Source organism: Xiphophorus couchianus, chromosome 24 (genome assembly GCF_001444195.1).
Source record: "Xiphophorus couchianus chromosome 24, X_couchianus-1.0, whole genome shotgun sequence".
NCBI lineage: Eukaryota > Metazoa > Chordata > Actinopteri > Cyprinodontiformes > Poeciliidae > Xiphophorus > Xiphophorus couchianus.
This window is the reverse complement of record NC_040251.1, coordinates 7,521,926-7,542,142: the sequence shown is the minus strand read 5'-3', so window position 1 is coordinate 7,542,142 and position 20,217 is coordinate 7,521,926. Positions and strand designations below refer to the sequence as shown.

Genomic DNA, 20,217 nt, shown 5'->3' with positions numbered 1-20,217 from the left:
AAGATGGCGGTAGTTGCAAAGTTATTTTGATTGGTACAGGACAAAAGCTGAAGAGCTCCGGATATGACTCATGTTGCATAGTCACTCAACCTGTGAGTCATATTTTTAATTAAACTCATATTAGTTGCTCTCCTGTTGTCTGGCGTTAAAATACTACAACAAGCATGACATTGTATTTCCTATGATATATTAATTAAATATGCTGTAAATTAGATTATAGTGGAATTAAGTTACACTAGTAATCCAGTAGTAAATTATATGACTAAATTCGTGCTGAGAACTGTTTAAAAATTTTTTCAAAGTGTGATATATGTGTTGCAAACTGTCTTTGTCATGTTGTTTTTGTAGAAACATGACAGAGTGAGCCCTCTTAGTTGCAAATTATCTTTGACGCATTTTAAACCGGTCGCCATGTCAACAAGAATTTGGACAGTTAGGGAAAAGTAAACGGCTCATGAACAGAGAGCTCTGGATGAACATTATGCAATTTGTATCTTGGAAAACTTTTGTTTATTTGTGTATTTATGTTTTTTTCTTTTATCTTTTTTCTATGTTCTTTTATAAAATAAGAACGGTGGGTCAAATAATGTGATTATCAACCTTTTAGCTTTGTTAGCTTAGCTACATGTTAACTTTAATCTCTTTTTCACCAGCAGTTAGTCAGTGAAGGAACATTTGTTTAGCATGATATTCATTTATCTAACTTGTGTCTGTTTTTTTTGTTACCACATTTAAAGTTGAGTCAGATTCAGCTGGAGCCATAATCCCCAAATCAGCCCAAGTCTCTCAGTGAAGAAGGTGAGCAGCACTGTGATTAATGACATGCTAATTAGCATCATTACAGAAAGTGTATGGAGATTTCTCTCTGTCCCTTGTTCTTTTTCATTTTAATTTCACAACAAAACTAAAATATGGATTACTAATAATTGTTATAAAATGATACTATAACATCTTTCTGTCTGGACTGGACAGTTTGAAAAACAGGTACTGTACCTTAACTCAATTTCCCTTATAACTTACTCCCTCTTGTTCTCCTAAATTAAATTAACAAAATGTTCAGAAATCTACTATTTCCATCACTTTGAGGTGATGATTAATATGAGTCAATGTAATTTTAAAGTTATACATGTTAGAAGTTATAATTTTATCTTATATTGTTACATTTAAGTGTCTTTGTTTATATATAAATATATATATATATATATATAAGTTAAAACTAATATTATATATATATTATATCTATAATATTTATATTATATATATTAAACTTATTTAAAAGTTTAAATTTATATATATATATATATAAATTTAAACTTTTTTAAAAAATAAAAAATGCACCTTTATTTGACTTTTAGCTCATTTTTAAAATCTGCTTTTCATTTTGCTTCAAATAGTGAATTACAATGTATTACAGAGCCCCTTTATCCTTTTGCAATCTCTCGCAATATTGTATTAGTGAATTCATGCAGCATCTACAAGGTTGTAGCAGGTTTTTCAAGGTTTTTCCATGTATTTTAATATCTTGTTTGTGAGATAGTTTAAGTTTTTAAAAGGACCATGAACTTATGTGCAAAAGACAAAAGTAAAACAGGTCAAACATGGTCAGTCATCTCATTCTGTCCCTTCTAAGACATAAGTCTGTAAGAAGGAAAGAAAGAAAAATGCATTCAAATTATTTGGACTATTTTTGAGTTATTTTCACCGGGTAATGAGAGGCTGAAAAGTTCCTGGCTGCGCCCCTGTATATATGGACACGCATGTCGCTGCTATGCTTGGCTGTGGGTGTGTGGAGCCATGATGTAACCGGGAGAAAGATGATTTTTTTCCTACTTCCGTTGCCACGCCTCCGTTGGCTGACGTCACCATTCCGCAGTATAAAAGTTCGAGCACCCTCCATGGCCTCAGAAAAGAAGCATTGTCGATATCGTCTCGGACCTTGGAGGGTCACATTTACCCAAAACCTTTTTTCAAATGGGCCCCGTCGCCTAGCGTTTGCTCCCCCCATCCTCGCCGTCTGAATTGACTTGGTGCTACAGAACATCAGCACATCGTCTGGGTTAAGTAAAGGTGAGTTTTTTTAAGGTCAGAAAATGGTGGAAAGGGCTTCTCTCCGCGAGGCGAGGCGAGCTAACGGCTGGAAGCTAGCGGCTGTACGTCGGTTAAAAATGAGAAACGGATAAAACCGTTTTCTCCCTTTGTCGTTGCGGTACCCGTTGTTGTTTTTTAATAGTTAACGCATTTTTTAAATTGTTTTTTTAACGGTCGTATCAAAGTAGGTTGTGTGGTATCAGACGGACAAAATGGTCACCGCAGTTTTTAGGGTTATTGTTGTTCTGACCCAGAATTTTCACGAAGCAGCAGCTTAATTCAGACCAGCTCCGTGTGTTTCAGTCTAAAACCGGTCACAACCTGCTGTTTTTTGTTGTTGGTTCAGCATTTGCGTTGAATGTAAAGATGTCGGTTTGGTGCAGTGACTGTTTTTAATGTAAACACCCCCTTCTTCCTCCTCCTCTTCCTCACTGCAGAACAGTGACAGAGACGTCATGATGGAAACAATGAAGTTTATGGTGCAGAACCTAAATCTGCTCCTCCACAGCCTGTTCATGTTGTTTTAAACGATAAACCCACTGTTTTTAATTTTTGTGTCAAAAGAGATTAAATAGAAAAATCTAGATCAGTTCTGACCGGAGCTCAGTGGGTCATAATGAATAAATGTTCCCATTGTTCATTAATTGCACCAAACTACAAGAGGTTTTTATTTTAATTTTTATAATGTTCTTTGATCCATTTCATTTGACTTCATTTCCATTATTGTAAACCTTTTAGTTGATCAAAATCTAAACTAATCTGAGGTTGGCAGACTTTTTATTTTTAGGAATATGAAACGCAACATGTTTATTTATTTTTGGCCATTTTTAATGTTGCTCTACAGAACTAAAAAAAAATTGTATTGTCGCGCATTGTATTGTCTTGTATTAATGTCTTGTCAATGGCAAGAACAAAGTGTGGAGAGAAGAAAATAATAATGCATTTTATTTTTCTTTCAAAACAACCAAAGACACTTTGCAACATTTTAAACACAATTAAACAGTAAAAAAATGGCTATAAAAACACAAAACTAACAAAATAACTAAAATGAGAGCAAAAACGTCAAAAGTTTGCAGACGAGCAGCGCGGTAGCGTCCACTCGATGTGGATGACAAAATGAAAATAATAGCAGAAGCATCAACAATATAAAAATGGCAGAATCAATAATTTAGTTTTTTTTTTTTTAAGCGTTTCACAATAAATTACAGTTACAGAGTTTCTGTCAGCACCTACACACTTCTGTTATATGGCTCATCTCTAGTGAGGCCTCATGTAGTGGAGATGAGTAACCGAGTCTGTTCCTGCTCCAGGTTTCCATCAGTGACCAACTCCTGAAGAATGGCAGCCATTCCAGCAGGCGGTTCCCTCGTCGCAACCACCGACTACTACCGAAGTGAGTCCCTCTGTCCGTCCGCCTCCGCTGACCGTCTCACTGTATGTTTAATCACTAATTAACATTTACCTCCCCTGCAGGGCGCATCGGCTCTACGTCCAGCAGCAGCTCATGCGGCAGTTCGGAGTACAGTGGGGAGGTCATCCCTCATCATCCAGGTAAACGGCTTCAAATGTGGCTTAAAGCTGCAGGTTAACTTTTATAAAGAATGTTTGTTTTTTGTATTTGAGTTAACTCACCATGTTGTCACAGAATGAAAAGATCCACCTCCTCCCTGAGCTATAGGAGGAGGGGCTTAGCGCTGTCAATCAACCTCATGTTCTCACTGCTAAATATAATGGCAGAGAAAGAACTCAATTGTTACAGGTGGATATGCTAACTAGCCTTAGGATTCACAATAAGAACTGCTAGCTGCAGCTTAGAGATCAAGGGGGTAAGAGGGAGATGATTGACAGCGCTAAGGCCCGCCTCCTGGCTCTGATTGGCTGGTTCTAGTTAGCACTTGGAGGAGGAACTCTTTTTCTTTCTTTTTTTTTTTTCTTTCCACATTTTGTCTCATATTATTCTGTCAAATATACAAAAAAAAAAGATTTTCTAAAACTTGCATACTGCAGCTTTAAGTTGGTTTTTAGGCTGGGAACAATAAACGCGCCCATAAAGAGTTTTAACTGCAGGGGAGTTACAGACTGTTGCTCAGAGATTTAAACTTTCACCCAGAAACCAACCTGCCCACATGTTGGGGTTTCTCTGCTAACATTACATCAATTAATACTGGTGTTGCCACAGAGGATTGAGTCATTTCTGCTAGGTTGTAATGATGCCAGGAGGTTTTTCTTAAAGCAGCCGCACCCATCCAGCTCACTTCCTGCTGGTCAGAAACATGCAGCGTACGTTTAGATCCAGAGTCTGAGCAGCAGCAGCTTCCTGAGCTGCTCAGTCATCCTGACTCGGCTGTAGAGCTCAGCAGCTGGTTACGCCACGTTAGGTGCTGCTCTGTCTCTCCAGGACTCCCTAAGCAGGATTCTGGCCATTGGTGGTCCAGCTTCTTCTTTGGGAAGCAGCCAGGGATGACGCCGCTTACCGAAGAGGCGCAGCAGAAGTAAGTCCGAAGCTGCCTGAGCCGTTCCTGTTTTATACATTCGTTTTTCTAACCGCCACCTCTGTCAGGGTGGGGGTCTCGGGCGCCGTGACGACCGGTCAGATCACCTGCATCGCCAAGGAGATGGTGCTGCAGCGGCAGGCGAGCGAGAGCAGCGAGGCAGGAAGCCCCGTCTCCTCGTGATCCTGCGACTCGTCAGCCTCGCCCTGGGGAGAACCGGACCAACCGCCAACGCTAGGCGACGGAGATCGTCCCATTTACAACTTCTTTTGTTTTGTTTTTTTTTCTTAATAAATGTTCGTGGTAGTAACGGCTGCGTTCTTACATTTCATGTTTTTTAACATATTTTTTAATGACTAAAACTACAAAAAAAAGAAACTGAGCTCGTTACCATTTGTAACGTTTTGCTTTGTAACCTCGTCGCATTGACACCGTGGTGCATACCTTCATGTTTTTGTTACCCTTGTTGTCTCCTTGTTGCATTGCAAACGGAATAAAGTAGTCTGTTGCAGCCAACGCCGCTTTGGTGTCCATGTCTGTCCGTTAAAAACATCAGAATTTAAAGCACAGTTTCTGGATCTACAGAATGCAGAGGAATGTTAAATGATTCATTTAGTTCAGTAAACTGTTCAGATGAAAGTTTCTAAGGAAACTCAAGCCTTTCACTTCCTGAACAAGCATGTAGCGACAGTGGAAGGGAAAACTCTCTTTTGAAGCTGAAAACTACTTTTCAGATTCAAGTTTTTTTTTAAAAACCATCTGAGAAAACAAGCAGTTGAAATAACAGCAAATGATGCAGATTGGAGATTAGTAGGAGGGAAACGGTCAGTGCAGCTAATGTGGATCCATCTTACACAATAGTTATGTGCAGGTATGCCAATACAAATATTTCATTTCATTTTTACCAATGGCTTTACAAAAGTAGGATATTTGGAGAAGCGGGTCAACCTTCAAACAGCTACCAGTGATGAACTGTTTGAATAACCTTCAGCAGGAGAGCAGCTGTTCGCTGGGTTTGGTCCAGGAACTGTAAACAATGAAAAGCAGCTCTTCCTGCTGGTACTGAACTCAGTGACTCCATGTTGTGTAACTGACTTGTCTTGGATTTCTGTGTGCTTATTGAAAAACTAACTAAAAACTGCAGTTACAGAAGATTTAAAATAAACTAGATATCTAATTTATTTTAAATCTTCTGTATCTGCAGTTTTGTATCAAACTCCAGCCTTGGCATTTCTGCATACATGCAGAGTCTGCAGGAAGATGCAGTAAATCTGCTGTTACAGGTGAAAATAAAAACAGCTACAGGAGAAACCCACACCCTGAAAAGGTCTTAAAGTAATGTAGCTAAAATCAAGGCCTTAAAATGTCTTGGATTCATAAAAAAAACAATTCAAGTTGACCATACATACGCTAATACTGTTCCTAAATTTTATCGTTGCAAAATTATTTAATCTTGTATAATCTATATATTTTTTTCTCTTCTTCTTTTTCTCGGGACTTTTCTGTCAGGCAGAAGTAGCAGTTAGCTCCCCGCATTTATCTTCATTGCGTTCCTACTGGAGGCGGTTGAGGCTAATGCTAACTAATGCTAGCTAGTTGGTTAGGTGTTTTATCGACTAGCTTGGGTAAGTAATAATTTACTGCAAGTTTGTTGTCTTTCATACATTTCTGTCGCGATATATATGTTGTACTGCTCCCTTTTTCTTAAAGTTTATTCATAATGGTAGTCTAATTAACAGCAGCAGTTAGGAATTAAGCTAGCTATAGACTGCACTATTTTTATTTTTGTTTGCTTATTTTTACTGTATATATTTGACCTTTTGCACGGGAGCTGCAATGGAAATTTCGTTGAATTCTGTTCAATGACAATAAATGCTATCTAATCTAATCTAATCTAAACAAGTATTTTAAAGTCCTAAATTGTATTTGGTTAAACCCTGCTTCCAACCGTTTTACAACTTTAAAAAAAGTTTGAAGCTAAATCGGATTAATGTTGATGATTATCTTGTCTCAACACGGTCTGGTTCTGGTTCTGGTTGTACTTTGGATCACATACCAGAACCATCCAAGGTCTCTACCTCCTGATCCACTAGGAGCTAAATTAGTCTCTGGATTTCTCAATCCAAACATTTTATGACTGATGAGTGAGCTGCACAGTTATGAAATAATTTCGGTGTACTTTGGGATATTTTTTATCCTCATGGATTTTTGTTTGTTTGTTTTCTAAATGTTTCCTGCAGCTTTTTTTTTTAACTTCTTGTATTATTTGTGATTTTCCAGCCCTTGAAGCCCTTATAAATCATATTATTATATTTTCTGGGTTAGAAGAAGCAAAACAGTCTATTATAGAGTACCCAAAGTGCAAAAATATCCACTAAAAACAAGTCTAAAGCTATTTATGATATTTAAATGTGTTACTGAAATAAAAAGAGAGACATTTTAATTTTGATCTATTACAGGAAGTGGGATGTGATCTAATCTGGACTTCCTGTGCAGGTAAACCAGTCACACTTTTTCTACAAGCTATAAGAAACCATAAAATCATTGAATAAATTCACAATAATTGATTCATAATTGATGGAAATTCATTTCCATTTTCAGTTGAGTTTGACATATTTACAAACAAATTTTACTATTATAGAAAAGTTCATTTATTTCAGGAACTAAATTCACAAAGAGAAATATTCTTACACACGGATGTTTTGAAGCATTTTATTATGTATGCATTTATATGCAATTCAAATTTAATAAAAAAAAATACCTTTATTAATTAATCCCAAATAAACCATTAAATGTTGCTGTACCGCCAGGGGGTCAGAAGATTTCTGATTAACTAGACAAATTCAATGTTTTTTAATACACATTAACATGGATACAACATGTAGTACATTGATAAAAGTAAGAATAAAATAATATATTTCAGTCAGAAAATCACTTTCAGAGAACAAAGATCTGTTAGTTGTGTTAAAGGTTTTGTGTTTTTTTAGGAGTGTCAGGCTGAAAAATGCTGCTCACATTGATAATTATCCAATTATTTTTTTATCCTAACTAAATTTCTGGCATGTTTGGCATCATGCAGCATCTCACATAATTAGAAAAAAATAACTTGTTTTAATTTAGAAAATTATTTAGTTTGTTTCTAGAAAGTTTCATCTCAGCTTTAAGTGTTTGGATGAAAAATCTTCTGGAGTGAATCCACACTGAATTAATCAACTTTATCTGCATTATGCTGATGATAAAGCCGGAAAAATAATATTTTTTTCCAAATTAATATACGTTTTTTGTTTTAACTTGAGAAAATCATTGGGACCTGCAGACTCTGGTCTGTGGATCGAAGTGATGAATCCTGACGCACGGATTTTTCTAAATGAGTGTAAAATGGGCTTATGTAAGCAGAGCTGTCCTCCATTCAGAGGAAAAACCAACAAAGAGCGAAGCGGCCGCTCTGCCTGATGAAGCTGAAAGGCTGAAAGAGGTTTTTCTCTGCAGCGCGTTTGTTCTTCCACGCTGCAGTTTTTCTAGTTCACTGGCTGATCAGAAAGCTGACTTTAACCTCCGTCTCTGAGCGACCAGGTTCCCCTTCAGTTCAGATTTTACTGTAACCTACAGTAAGAAATATACAATAAATTGTTTTTTAAACAGTTTATATGTTTCTGTTGTAAAGGAAAGAAGAGAAAGTTGTTCCTTTGGGTTCTGAAGGTTTAATTAGTGATTAAATTAACTTCTTAATCCAGTTTCTCCACTGTTGAGCTTTACAACTTCTGAACCAAATAATGAAACCAATCAAATTAATCATGATTAATCGATTAATTGCTAACTGGAGTAAACAAACTCCAGGAAGTGACAAAAATGACAAAACTGTAGGATGTAAAAAATTTTGGATTGTCAAAAGTCAAACATTTTATACTTTGGAAACTCAGAAAATTTAGATATTTTTTTCTCAGATAACTGAAAATTTCCGAGTTTTATTTCTAAAATTTTTGACTTTTCAGAAATTGTGATTTTCAGGTTTTTCTGGAAAATTTCTAAGATTAATCTAAGAGTATTAATCTAAGAGTCTTTCTATCATTTTTTTTTTATTTTAAACCTCAGAAATTTCCTTTTTTACTTTCAGTTTAATCTAAAAAATTCTGTGATTTTTTTTCTCACAAATGTTTGTCGTATTGTACCTATTCTCAAAATTTCTGAGTTTCTTTCTTTCAAAAATGTAACGTTTGAAACTCAGAAATGTTCAAGTTTTTCCTAGAAAATTTCTGAGATAAATTTAAAAATGTCTCAATTTGTTTGGGCAGAAATTTAATCCTTTTTTTCTAATGGTTCTGATAGTCGGTTTTAAGTATCTACCGTATCGAAAGTGAAAAAAGATTGGTGCATCTCTAGGCACACTGCACTAAAGGAATGCTACATTATTGCATTTTAGACATAAAACGTTTATTTTCTTATTCAAAAAAATAAGTTGAATCATTTATTTGCGTTTCTTACTTTTTTTTTAATATTATGCAAAATAAACTTGGGTGGTTAAATGAAAAATTTGCAGAATGTGCCAGTTATTTGTATTTTTTTGTGCTGCTCGCGTTTTAAAGATATTAATGAAAATTTTCCAGAGCGACAAAAAAAAAGCAGCGACAATGAAACTTTCTGCTGCACAAATTTGAGGAAAGTGGGGGCCATTTTCACTCCGCCTGTCAATGCTAAAGCTAGTTAGCATAGCCACCGGTGGCGGTTTAAAAACAGTTTTTCTGTAATGGTGAGTTGCTTCTCCGCCATTAGCACATTTAGCAGTGAGTACATGAGGATGATTGACAGCGCTAAGCCCCTCCTCCTGGCTCTGTTTCTGGTGGGTAGCGGTTCATTTCTTCAGACGGTAATAGCAGCTCAGGGAGGATCTGTTCACAAACGGTTTTAACAAATATACATAAAAACAATTCTTTATAAAAGTTACACACTGCAGCTTTAAGAACTGATGAAAAGACTAAACTGAGATGAAGTTAGCTTCTAACATTATGCTTCATCAATTATGTATATCAGTGTTTTCCAGCTGATGAATGAAGAGAGCAGCTTAATAAATGAAAATGGAAACTTATAAAGACATTTATGGAACGGACAGACATATTTAGGGTACAAACATTCATTCCTTCATTTGCTGCATGTTTTACTTTGGTGAAGCTCGGTGTTTATGTTGCATTAAATTCAAAAGTCCAACTGCTGTTTATGTTTTGAAGGTTGGACACGAAGCATCAGATTTATCTTAAATCAATCAGCGTTACAAGTCTCAAAGTTTTCTGTGTAAATTTGGTTTTCCTGCGTGTTTGTTGTTTGTCGTGAACTCCTGGTCGGTTCTTTCAGTCTTTCTTTTGCTTCGTCTACTTGACGTGTTGGTCTGCTGGGTTGGCCGGTTTGGTGCTGGGAGAGGACGAGGAACCAAGAGCGATCTCCATCAGCAACCCTGTGGTTCCCATGGAAACCGGGAGCCCTGCAAACACAGGGAAACATAATTACACCATAAAGTGACTAAAATACCCCCAATAGGAGCCGTTGTCAAAAAACTCAGAGTCAGTAAAATTATTACTGCATTTTTTTTGTTTTGACTTTTCAAGCTCAGAAATTCTTGTTTTTCTAGAAGATTTCTGAGATCAACATCTAAATTTACGGGTTTTTTAATGGAAATGTTCTCCTTTCTTCTATCTATAATGGGTCTAGTATATTGTTGTAATATAACAACAGTATTACGTTGTTACATTGCGTAATTAAATGCTTGTGGGTGGGATTAAAGTCGGGTTAAAGCAGAAGTGAATGTTTTACCAGGAGGAATTCCCATCCTGATCCAGAGGAGGATCTGGGTCATGACAGAGTCGTTCTGCTGGGACGTCGGGTTCATCCCGTCTGGGCTTGAGGGAACACCTGGAAATAAATCCGTCCACATTAGTATTTAGTTACAAACTCGTTTTACAGTCTCTGTGCCTCCGAGCCCTAAAGTTTAAATCAGTCGTTGCTCTCATGCTCTGCGCCTGTGTGATCATGTGCTGCCGGAGTGAACGGGCCGTGAACGGGACCGGGGCCAGAACTTTTTTTAATGTCAGCTCGTGTATCAGGCGCTCCCGGCTTGGCTCCAGTGAACCTGTTCATCCCCAGGCTGAGAGCTCAATCCGCAGGAATCTGCTGAACAAAAGCCTTCGCACCCCAGATCTGCTCTGTGCAGCTTCTGTTTCTGTGTTTCTACGTAAACAGAGGGAAACATGCCCAAGTTTCCATTTGGGTCACTTCCAGGTCTTTGGTGAATATTCCAGAACTTCTTGTTTCTCTGTCTCTGCTGGGACATTGTGTGCTGGTATGGAGTAACTGGGCCTGTATGGTTGAAATGAGCAAAACCAGTTTGGTTTGAAGTTGTTATCTTTAGACCTAAAGAGGAACGATCGAGCCAGCGAACAGCTTCAGTTATTACAGCTGGAAGCCAGAGATCAGTTGAACCTTTAGTCACATAAAGTCAGTTTCAAAGTCGTTCAGTGGTTCTGGGTGCAGCGCCCCCGCAGGCCAGGAGGGGAACAGGTTGCTCAAAGGGTTTGACTCAGAGCTGAGAGAAAGAGAACCACAGGAGCTGGAGCAGATGTTACCATTTTAATTCCTGATTGATTGGTTACAACAAGCTGTACTGTTGTAACCAATAAGAAACTTTAACTGCAGTAGCCATCGTTCAACCCAAAGAGGGCAGCACTGAGATGGTTTTTGCACAAATTGCATAAAAGAATAAAGATAGCAGCATTAATTACCAATTTAGACATTTATCAAAAACAGTAGATTTGGGTTTTAGTTGCTCTTTAATAAGAAAAGGTTTATTTCCAGCGTTGATCCAACTTCTGTCTTCCTCTCTGGAAATCGGATCCTGGCTGATGGAGGCCCAGTCACGTCTTTCTTGTGTTTGGATCTGATCAGTTTTTCTGTTCCTGTTTCTAAATGCTCTGCTTGGATCGTAGAAGTAAAAATGTAAAGTTTTCCACTGGTCCGTCCAGCACTTTAAACCCAAATGAGGTTGTTTAGTTACTGCCTGCATGTGGGTTCATTGATCAGGAGCAAAGGTTCTGATTTTCTTAACTGAAAGTGGATTTTCCAACCTTTACTGAAGCATGAAGAAAGCCAGTGCTCACATGGTGAATATTTATCTTTTGTCTGAATTTAAAGCTTCTGGAAGCCGTGTTTGGGTCTGGGTTTTGTCGTACTTCTGTAGAAGTGGTTCCGGGCGAGCAGGCAGGCTGGAGAGTTGACGCTGGTCATGATGCTGCAGACATTCGCAGACTGTTGGACCTACCGGGTCAGCACCCTGAAGACGGGGAGAGACAGAGAATATGTTGAAGATCAGCAGCATTTACTGCTAATAATGTGGCCGGCATGACAGCGATTATGTTCCTCGGTGTTTCCAAGTCATCTACAGATCATCATAGACAAATTAGGAAATACAGCAGTTATATTATTTTATATGTGGTGGCATTCAAAGGGGTGCTGAGTGTCTCTGCTGCCTCCTTCAGCTCGTTCTGGGCGCATCAAGCATTTCGTTCAGCGGCTGAAAGTACGATGGTCAGCACGCCCAGAAAACGCCTAAATGCACAAAAAATACCGAAAAGCTAAATTTAGTTTTCTGCATAAATTTGCACAAAACAGCAAAAGCGCAGAGACATGCAGAAAACGCCAAAAGACACAGAAAAAAACGAAACGCAGAAAATGTGGAAATACAAATAGGTGCAGAAAATGCAAAGAAAACAACAAAACAGAAAAAATGCTGAAGCTTTCAGAAAACTGTGAAACGCAAAGAAAACAATAAAATAAACAGAAAACTCTGAAATGTGCAGAAAACGGCAAAATGTCATGTTGCACTCGCAGATTATTTCACTTATAACTACAATGTTTACATCAGTATTAAGGAATTATTGACTTAAAACCTTCTCCCATTTCTTGCTGCAAAGTTACTTTTAGCTTTGTCTCATTTCATGTGTACTGAAACAGAAACTGGACTAAAACTATTTGGTAATATTTGATGTTTTTGCACTGTGGCGATGTGGAACGGAGAACGTGTTCAGGGCAGGAAGTGGTGATCTGATCTCACCTGAAAGTCCAAACAGATGAAAATCAAACAGTTTGGTTCCAGATCAAACAGTTTGCTCTCCTGCTGCTATTAATAGCTGCTTCGCCGTTTATTTTGTCACGTCGCTGTTTGTTGTTCGGATCTTTCGCCCTTTCTGTGGACTGGACCACGTGCAGCGAATGCATGACTGAACAAAAACATGTCCACTTCCTCTGCATTCTCCAACGTTTGCAGGAATGTCTGTGAGGAACTGCAAATCTGGGGTCAAAGTTCACAAAGCATGAGATTTCTGTTTGCCTAGGTCAGTGCAGAGCAGCCGGCTTTAGATAAGGAACTTTTTCTGTTAACAGAAACAAAAATGTTTGTTTTGGTGACGAAATCGTGATTATTTTAGTGACATTTCACCTTGTTGGATAATATCAGTGAAAAACTCCTGTATTAACTTCCAAAATGAATATTTTTACGTTGGAGTCAGAAAACAAGTTGTGCAACAATATAGCTGAAATAAAACTAAAATGAAGTAATACATTAGGAAAATTAAATAGTAATTTCCTACACAAAAAAAATATTAAAGAAATTTAAATGCAGAAATTTGAGCATCTGGTTTTGGTTTTATAAATAAATACTTAATTTTTTTTAATACTTTAGCTTCAAATTACTATCAGAGGCAGAACTTTAAACCATTATGTAAAGAACTATTTTGAAGTAAGAATCACATGGACTTGCCAAACTGATCCTGCCAGATCTTTTTTCTCATTAAAACACTTTTTTTCTTGAAATTTTATGACTTTTTTCTGGTTATATTGTTTTGCTTTTGCTGATGTGAAGACTTCAAATATTAAATTTTCCTCAAATTACTATTATGTTATTCTTGTAATGTTAAAAGAAGACTTGTGAGAACTTTGCTAATACATAGTTCCTACAAGTCCAAACCGGAAGTGATCAGCGCCATCTTGGTAGGCAGCGCAAAGCCTGGATCAGGGGAGTCAAACTCCAGTCCTCAAGTGTCCTGCAACTTTTAGATGAGCCTCTGCTGCACCTCCTGAATAGAATAATTAGATCATAAAGGCTCCGGAGAACTGATCTACACAAAGAGGAGGTCATTAAGACACTTCATTCCAGTGTTTTGTACCTGTGGCACATTTAAAACCTGCAGTACACTGAAGGACTGGAGTTTGACACCTGTGGCCCAGGTGAACCATTTCTTCAAGACCAACAAAAAGAAGGTATATTGACTCTTCACCAATGTGCAAGAGAAAAATATATCAACAAAATGGCTGTTGTTGGGATCATGTTTGCTAATAGAGCTCTTTGCATCAAAATGCCTCGAATACACAAAGCTGGCCCTGATACTGATTGTTTTTGTCTGTAAAGTAACTAAATATAACCACAAAAAATAAATAAATAATATAAATTCATGATTTTCCTCTTGATCTGTGTCTCTGTTTGTTGTGCATCTTAAAATAGGTTTGGATCAGCTGGAAGAACTCCACAGGTTTCATAACCGCTACCCTGCAGATGAACCCAGTTTGTTTAATAAATCTGAGCTGATCCTGCTGTAGTTTTATCAAAATGCCTTCGTTCGCTCAAATCAGAGCCGTGTTTGAGTGGAAAAGCCAGCAGGAAGTTGCACCTCTCAGACACAAAGCCACATGTTGATCTCCTGTTGAGACATCTGAAGGTCAGAGGTCACGGGGGTAAAAATAGAAACTTTTTTCCATTGGCATGAGAGAGCAGAACCATAACAGCTGTTTCATATCAACACTCAGCTGTCGCTGTCCTCCTTCCTGCTGCACATTTTCACTTTGGTGATAAAACACAACATGTTTAGTTGAAATGATTAAATGTTTCTATTAGCAGCAGCTGAAGCTTCATCCAGATCCACAAACCACCAGAACTGAAGCTTGAAGCTGAATATTATGAACATAATATGAAACTAAATATTTAAGTTGGAGCTAAACGTTTAGCTTCCTGGCAAAATATGTAGATTAACCTGGAGCTAACTATTAAGCTTGCAAAAGAAATATTTGGATTGGTGGTAAATATTTAGCTTGCTAGTGAACCTTTTACCGTAACGTGGAGCTAAATATTTATCTTCAAACTAAATATTTGTGAAATAAAAATGTATTTAGTATGGAGCTTCAAATTTTTTAGCTAGCCAAATATTTAGCTTTAGCTGGAGCTAAATATTTAGTTTGGAGGGAAATATTTAGGTAGCTGACTAAATATTTAGTTAGGCAGTATGGTTACTGTGGATGCAGGTTGCTATGGCGACAGATGCAGGATGAAGGAGAGAGTTACTGATTGATTAATCATTCTGATCCCTTTTGCTGATTTTTCTGCTACTTCGGCCATAAGAAATGTTAACGGTGTATTTTGAACTCCTGCTTTATCTACACTGTGTGTCTGCAGAACCAAAACAAGCCTAACTTTTAATTAATTGTATTTTTGTAAGTAAGGGTAGTAAATAATTACTTGATACATGTTGTTGTTAAACGTTTATTAAACTAGGTGCAGCATGTCTTTGATTGATGGGAAAAGGTTGGGTAAAAAAACAGCCAGAGAAACAAGTTTGCTGTAATCTGTGTAATGGCACAAAGATTTGCTCAGTCAGCAAACAGCAAAGCAATTAAGTCTTAGAAAGGAGCCGGGCAAGAAAAACAAGCCGTAAACCCTTTGACCTCCGATCAAATCTCACTGAACATGAAGTCAGGCAGTGCACCATTCACTGACCAAATCAGATTTGGTCTGGAAAAATTCTGGACAAATGATAAAAATTGTCCAGAGCTGTGATGCATTTTTCAGCTGCTGCACATGAAAAGCAAAAACGGTTATTAAAATACAGAGAACATGATCTGCTTCTCAGTTCTTCTGCCGTATCTGATAGAAAACAAAAGCCTGTTGACAACAACAAATCTGTCCATGAATCTATAAAAAATTAACAAGATCAGGTCCAAAATGGTGGAGAAGTATGGAGATACATAAAGGTCATAAAGTTTGCTTTAAAAATTAATTTGAAAAATAACTGAAAAAGATTTGAAACTTTTTTCAGTTTCAAATCTTTACTTTCAGTTTCTAAAAACTTATTTTAGTTAATTCAGATTCTAAATATTTTGTTAGTTTTGATTTTTTTTTCGTTTTTTGAACTTTTCTTCCAGTTTTAAATCTTTTTTGTTTCAAAACTTTTTTCAGTTTAATTTTTTTTCTATTTCAAACATTTTTTCCCAGTTTCAGAATAATTTTTCAGTTTCAAATCATTTTTTTAATTTCAGTTTAATTTTTGTTTCTTTTGCACAAACTTCATGGCTCCAATTTAGCTCCATACAAAAACATTGATTTTCTTTTAAAATGCTTTAAATGTATTTTTATTTATATGACCTCTGACTGAAATCACACAGTGGGGCTTTATAATATCATAAGTTCAGCTTATGGAGCTGATAAGGTTTATAAAACATAACTCAGGTTAAAGGTCGGTGGGAAACGGTGACTGTTTGAGTCAGAGGCGTTATAACAGCAGAACCTGAGGTTTAGCTGCTTGTTTCTGTTATTTTGAATATTGCATCACACTGACTCTTCACTGTGTTGCTTCTAGTTTAACGCAGCGATCAACACTTTGGTTGCTGAGACATTTCCAACAGGAGACGCTTCAGGCGGCTGCAAACTGAGAACTAGGTGAGTAAAAAATAAATTCTAGGTCAGATACGTTTCTGCCTCTACATGCGATTTGCTTTCATCAATATAATACTTCTACATTTTTACAGGAACATTATATTAACTCCTGCAGTTAAATTTCTGCAAACACAACAGAATCACCGGCATGGAAAGCAACAGTTCCCACCTTTTTCAGGCAGCTTTCTGGGATCCTGCAGGACAGGAAGAAATGACTCCAGAGGAAACAAAAAAAGAGTTAAAATCTGAAATCTAAGCTCAGCAGGTCAGTGAGGATCAGCAGGAAGATGCAGGATCTTGAGGAAAGCTGGTTATTTTCTGTCTGAGTGTTTTATTTTTCCTCCCTGGAGCAGTGAGGTGTCTCCTCCCCTCCCAACACAGACTCAGACATGATCAGGAGGCCGGGCGCTTTTCCCGCAGCTCTTCCTCGTCTTCTTGAACCTCAGAGTTTCACTGACAGCAGGCCTGGATGAGCACAAAGAGCCAAAACACAAAACAACAGCATGAAAACGTTTCATTAGTTCATATAAAATGTACAGCAGCTCTGATTTTAAACATTATTGCAACAATAAATATAGTCGCTGTTTGTAAAGTAAAAAAAAAAAAAAAAAGAAATTATTGAGAAAAATTGGGGGTTAATTTTTCAAAGCCATATTTTCACCGTCCCAGTTTCAAACTAAATATTTAGCCTCAAACTAAACAGATGAGCAAAATAATTTGTTTAAAGCTAAGTGCTTAGCTTCTTAACTAAATATTTACCTTCAAACTAAATATTTAATTTAAGGCTAAATATTTAGTTTGAGGCTAAATATTAGATTTCTAATTAAATATTTACCTTCAAACTAAATATTTAGCTTGTTAATTATTTAGCTTCAAACCAGTTATTTAGTCTGAAGCTAAATATTTAGCTTACTAACTAACTAAACATTTAGCCTGGGACTAAATACATTATTTAGCTTATTAGCAGGATGAATGGATGGCTAGATGAAATTTGAAGCTACATATTTAGCTTGCGAACTAAATATTTAGTTTACAAACTAAATATTTAGCTTGTTAATTAAATAATTCTTTAGAAACAGTGACATTTATGTATAAATAAAAAACAAGGTAAAAATATAACTGTCAGAAAGGACAGTTGCATTACATTAGAGACTTAGACTTAGACGTAGACTGACTTTATTGTCATTTTTCATGCACAGGGTGAATACAGAGGGCTGCACAGTGGCGCAGTTGGTAGCACTGTTGCCTTGCAGCAAGAAGGTCCTGGGTTCGATTCCCGGCCGGGGTCTTTCTGCATGGAGTTTGCATGTTCTCCCTGTGCATGCGTGGGTTCTCTCCGGGTACTCCGGCTTCCTCCCACAGTCCAAAAACATGACTGTCAGGTCAATTAGTTTCTCTAAATTCTCCCTAGGTGTGAGTGTGTGTGTGCATGGTTGTTTGTCTCTGTGTTGCCCTGCGACAGACTGGCGACCTGTCCAGGGTGTACCCCGCCTCTCGCCTGGAACGTAGCTGGAGAGGCACCAGCAGCCCTCCCGACCCCATTAGGGACAAGGGTGAACAGAAAATGGATGGATGGATGGATGGGTGTATACAGAACGTAATTTCGTTGCATACGGCTCAGGACAATGTTTTGAGCTTTCAATGTTGTGAGGTTACTCCAGAATAAAATAAAATACAGTATAAAATATGAATATAAATCTAAATATAAAATATAAAGTGCAGGAATGACAGTAAAATATAAGTTATTTAGCTCTGTACATGTGTAAGGTATAAAGTGGAGACCAGATTTTAAGTGCAGTCCAGTTAAGAGTTCAGCAGTCTGATGGCAAGTGGGAAAAAGCTGTTTCAGAACCTGGTGGACCTGCACCGGATGCTGCAGAACCTCTTTCCAGAGGGCAGCAGGGAGAACAGTCCATGGTGGGGGTGTGAGGGGTCACTGACGATGTTTCGGCCTCGGGACACGCAGCGCTGGGATGAAATGTCCTGGATGGAGGGAAGGGGGGCCCCGATGATCCTCTCTGCTGTCCGCACCACTCTCCTCACGTTCTTCCAGTCGGAGGCGCTGCAGCCTCCACACCACACAGAGAGGCAGCTGGTCAGAATGCTCTCTATGGTGCTTCTGTAGAACGTCTTGAGGATGGGCGGGGGCAGGTGTGCTCTTCTCATCCTCCGCAGGAAATACAAACGTTTCTGTGCCCTCTTGGCCAGAGACGTGGTGTTCACAGTCCAGGTGAGGTCGTTAGTGATGTGCACCCCCAGGAATTTGGTGCTGCTGACCACCTCCACAGCCGAGCTGTTGATGAGCACAAACAAAGATGAATTATCATCTTAAGGACAGAAACTCAGGACCATTTAAACAGTGAGAGTTTAACCTGAGTACAGCAGCATGGCACAGAATAACTGGTGTAGTATTCAGGTTAACATGCTCTGCATGGAGCATGAAGCTGCTCTCATTAATGAGTTTAGTCTGTACAAAGGTCACGCTGCATAAAGGTGACGGTAACTTTACAGGAAATCCAAATAAGGCCAGTAGGAGGCGACATTCTGCTTAAATGATCCTTCCTGAAATGTCTGAGGGTTTAAACTGGAAAAGTTTTTCATGTTGTTAAACTCCAGCTGACGAATGGAGACACTTTGAGGCAAACGAATCTGGATGATAATAAATTACAACCTGTTTATGGATAAAAACAGTCAGTGATACTTTCCATTAAAGTTTAAGTCACCAAGAAAGCAAAAAGATGTGGAGAAATAGTAATTTTTTTAATGTGGAGTTATTTCAGGAAATTATAAACGGAAAATATTTCACCTGCAGAAAAATCTGTCAGTGTTTTCTGTCTGAGGAAGCAGAGATTGGATTTCCCTGATAGACGAATCGAATCGACCGTATAATCTTGAAATGACCTGGGAACTTTCAGAACCGGATGGATGGATGGTGGATCCATTGATTGATCAATTGATCGATCTTGTTTGTATCGTTAACATTGTTGGTATCATTGCGCCGTTTCCTCGGGTTTCTCTGGTTAATCTCATAATTCTGACATTTTTTAGCAGAATTCTGACCTCAATCTTATGAGATCAAAAGTCACAATTCTGAGATTAAAGTCAGATTTCCTTGTTTTTTTAATGGCCCTAATCTTCTTCCATACAGAAGTGTCTGTACTGTTGGTTTATGTAAGTTATTAATACCGGCTTTGTGTTTAAATGCTCATACTGGATGAACTGGGCGTCGTGACTCAGCAGACTCCAGTTTCACGCAGCCGCCCGCCTCTGCTGGCGCTGAGCACAGACATCTGGAAAGATGCTGCTGCAGCACAAAGTCTGGTCTGTGCTGGCAGGTTGATTTTTACACAGCGATACTTTCTGCACTGTTCTGGAGCGACAGAAGGCTGAATGGGAAAACACATGGCAGAAAAAGACCAGAGTCCTGGTTAAGGGAGCATTAAAGGTCAGGATTAGCTGGGATTAAATAAACATTTATGTTGAGACAAATGTTTTCCAGTAACTTTCAATTTATTAGTCAGTGTCACATAGTGATGTTACTTATTATTTTGTATTTAATTTAAAAAAAATATTTTGTCTAATTTGATGTTTTTGACTTGCATGTTTGGATTTAGTTTTTTATTTCGGTTGTACTTATTGTAAAAATGTTGAAATTGTATATTTATATGTTTTCTTAGTAAAGGATTTAAAAAGCCACATTGAGTTTCCCCAGCCAGTCCAGGGGAAAGTAGGAATAAAGAGACTTGGTTCATAATAAAGAAGCAGATTAGATTTTGAATTTGGTCAGGGAGGGAGTGAGGGCGTAACGTGAAACACGTCTGACCCAGTTAAGACCCTGACCCTGAGGCAGAAAAAGGAGCTGCTGATGTCTGGGAAACATTTTATCCCCTCCTG

The 20,217-nt window shown here is 37.9% G+C and overlaps 1 protein-coding gene across 2 annotated transcripts; it reads left to right on the top strand.

The window, feature by feature from the left end:
- The first annotated feature begins 759 nt into the window (after window positions 1–759).
- ppdpfb (pancreatic progenitor cell differentiation and proliferation factor b) lies at window positions 760–5,096 on the top strand. Of its 2 annotated transcripts, none has more exons than XM_028011461.1 (5): window positions 760–798; window positions 3,399–3,481; window positions 3,562–3,639; window positions 4,487–4,580; window positions 4,649–5,096. In XM_028011461.1, the coding sequence occupies exons 2-5, from the start codon at window positions 3,427–3,429 to the stop codon at window positions 4,761–4,763; spliced, it is 342 nt and encodes a 113-aa protein (XP_027867262.1). In that variant the 5' UTR covers window positions 760–798; window positions 3,399–3,426; the 3' UTR covers window positions 4,764–5,096. The 2 variants fall into 2 exon arrangements, with proteins under 2 accessions (XP_027867262.1, XP_027867261.1); XM_028011460.1 differs by lacking the exon at window positions 760–798 and adding an exon at window positions 1,884–2,067.
- The last annotated feature ends 15,121 nt before the right edge of the window (window positions 5,097–20,217 follow it).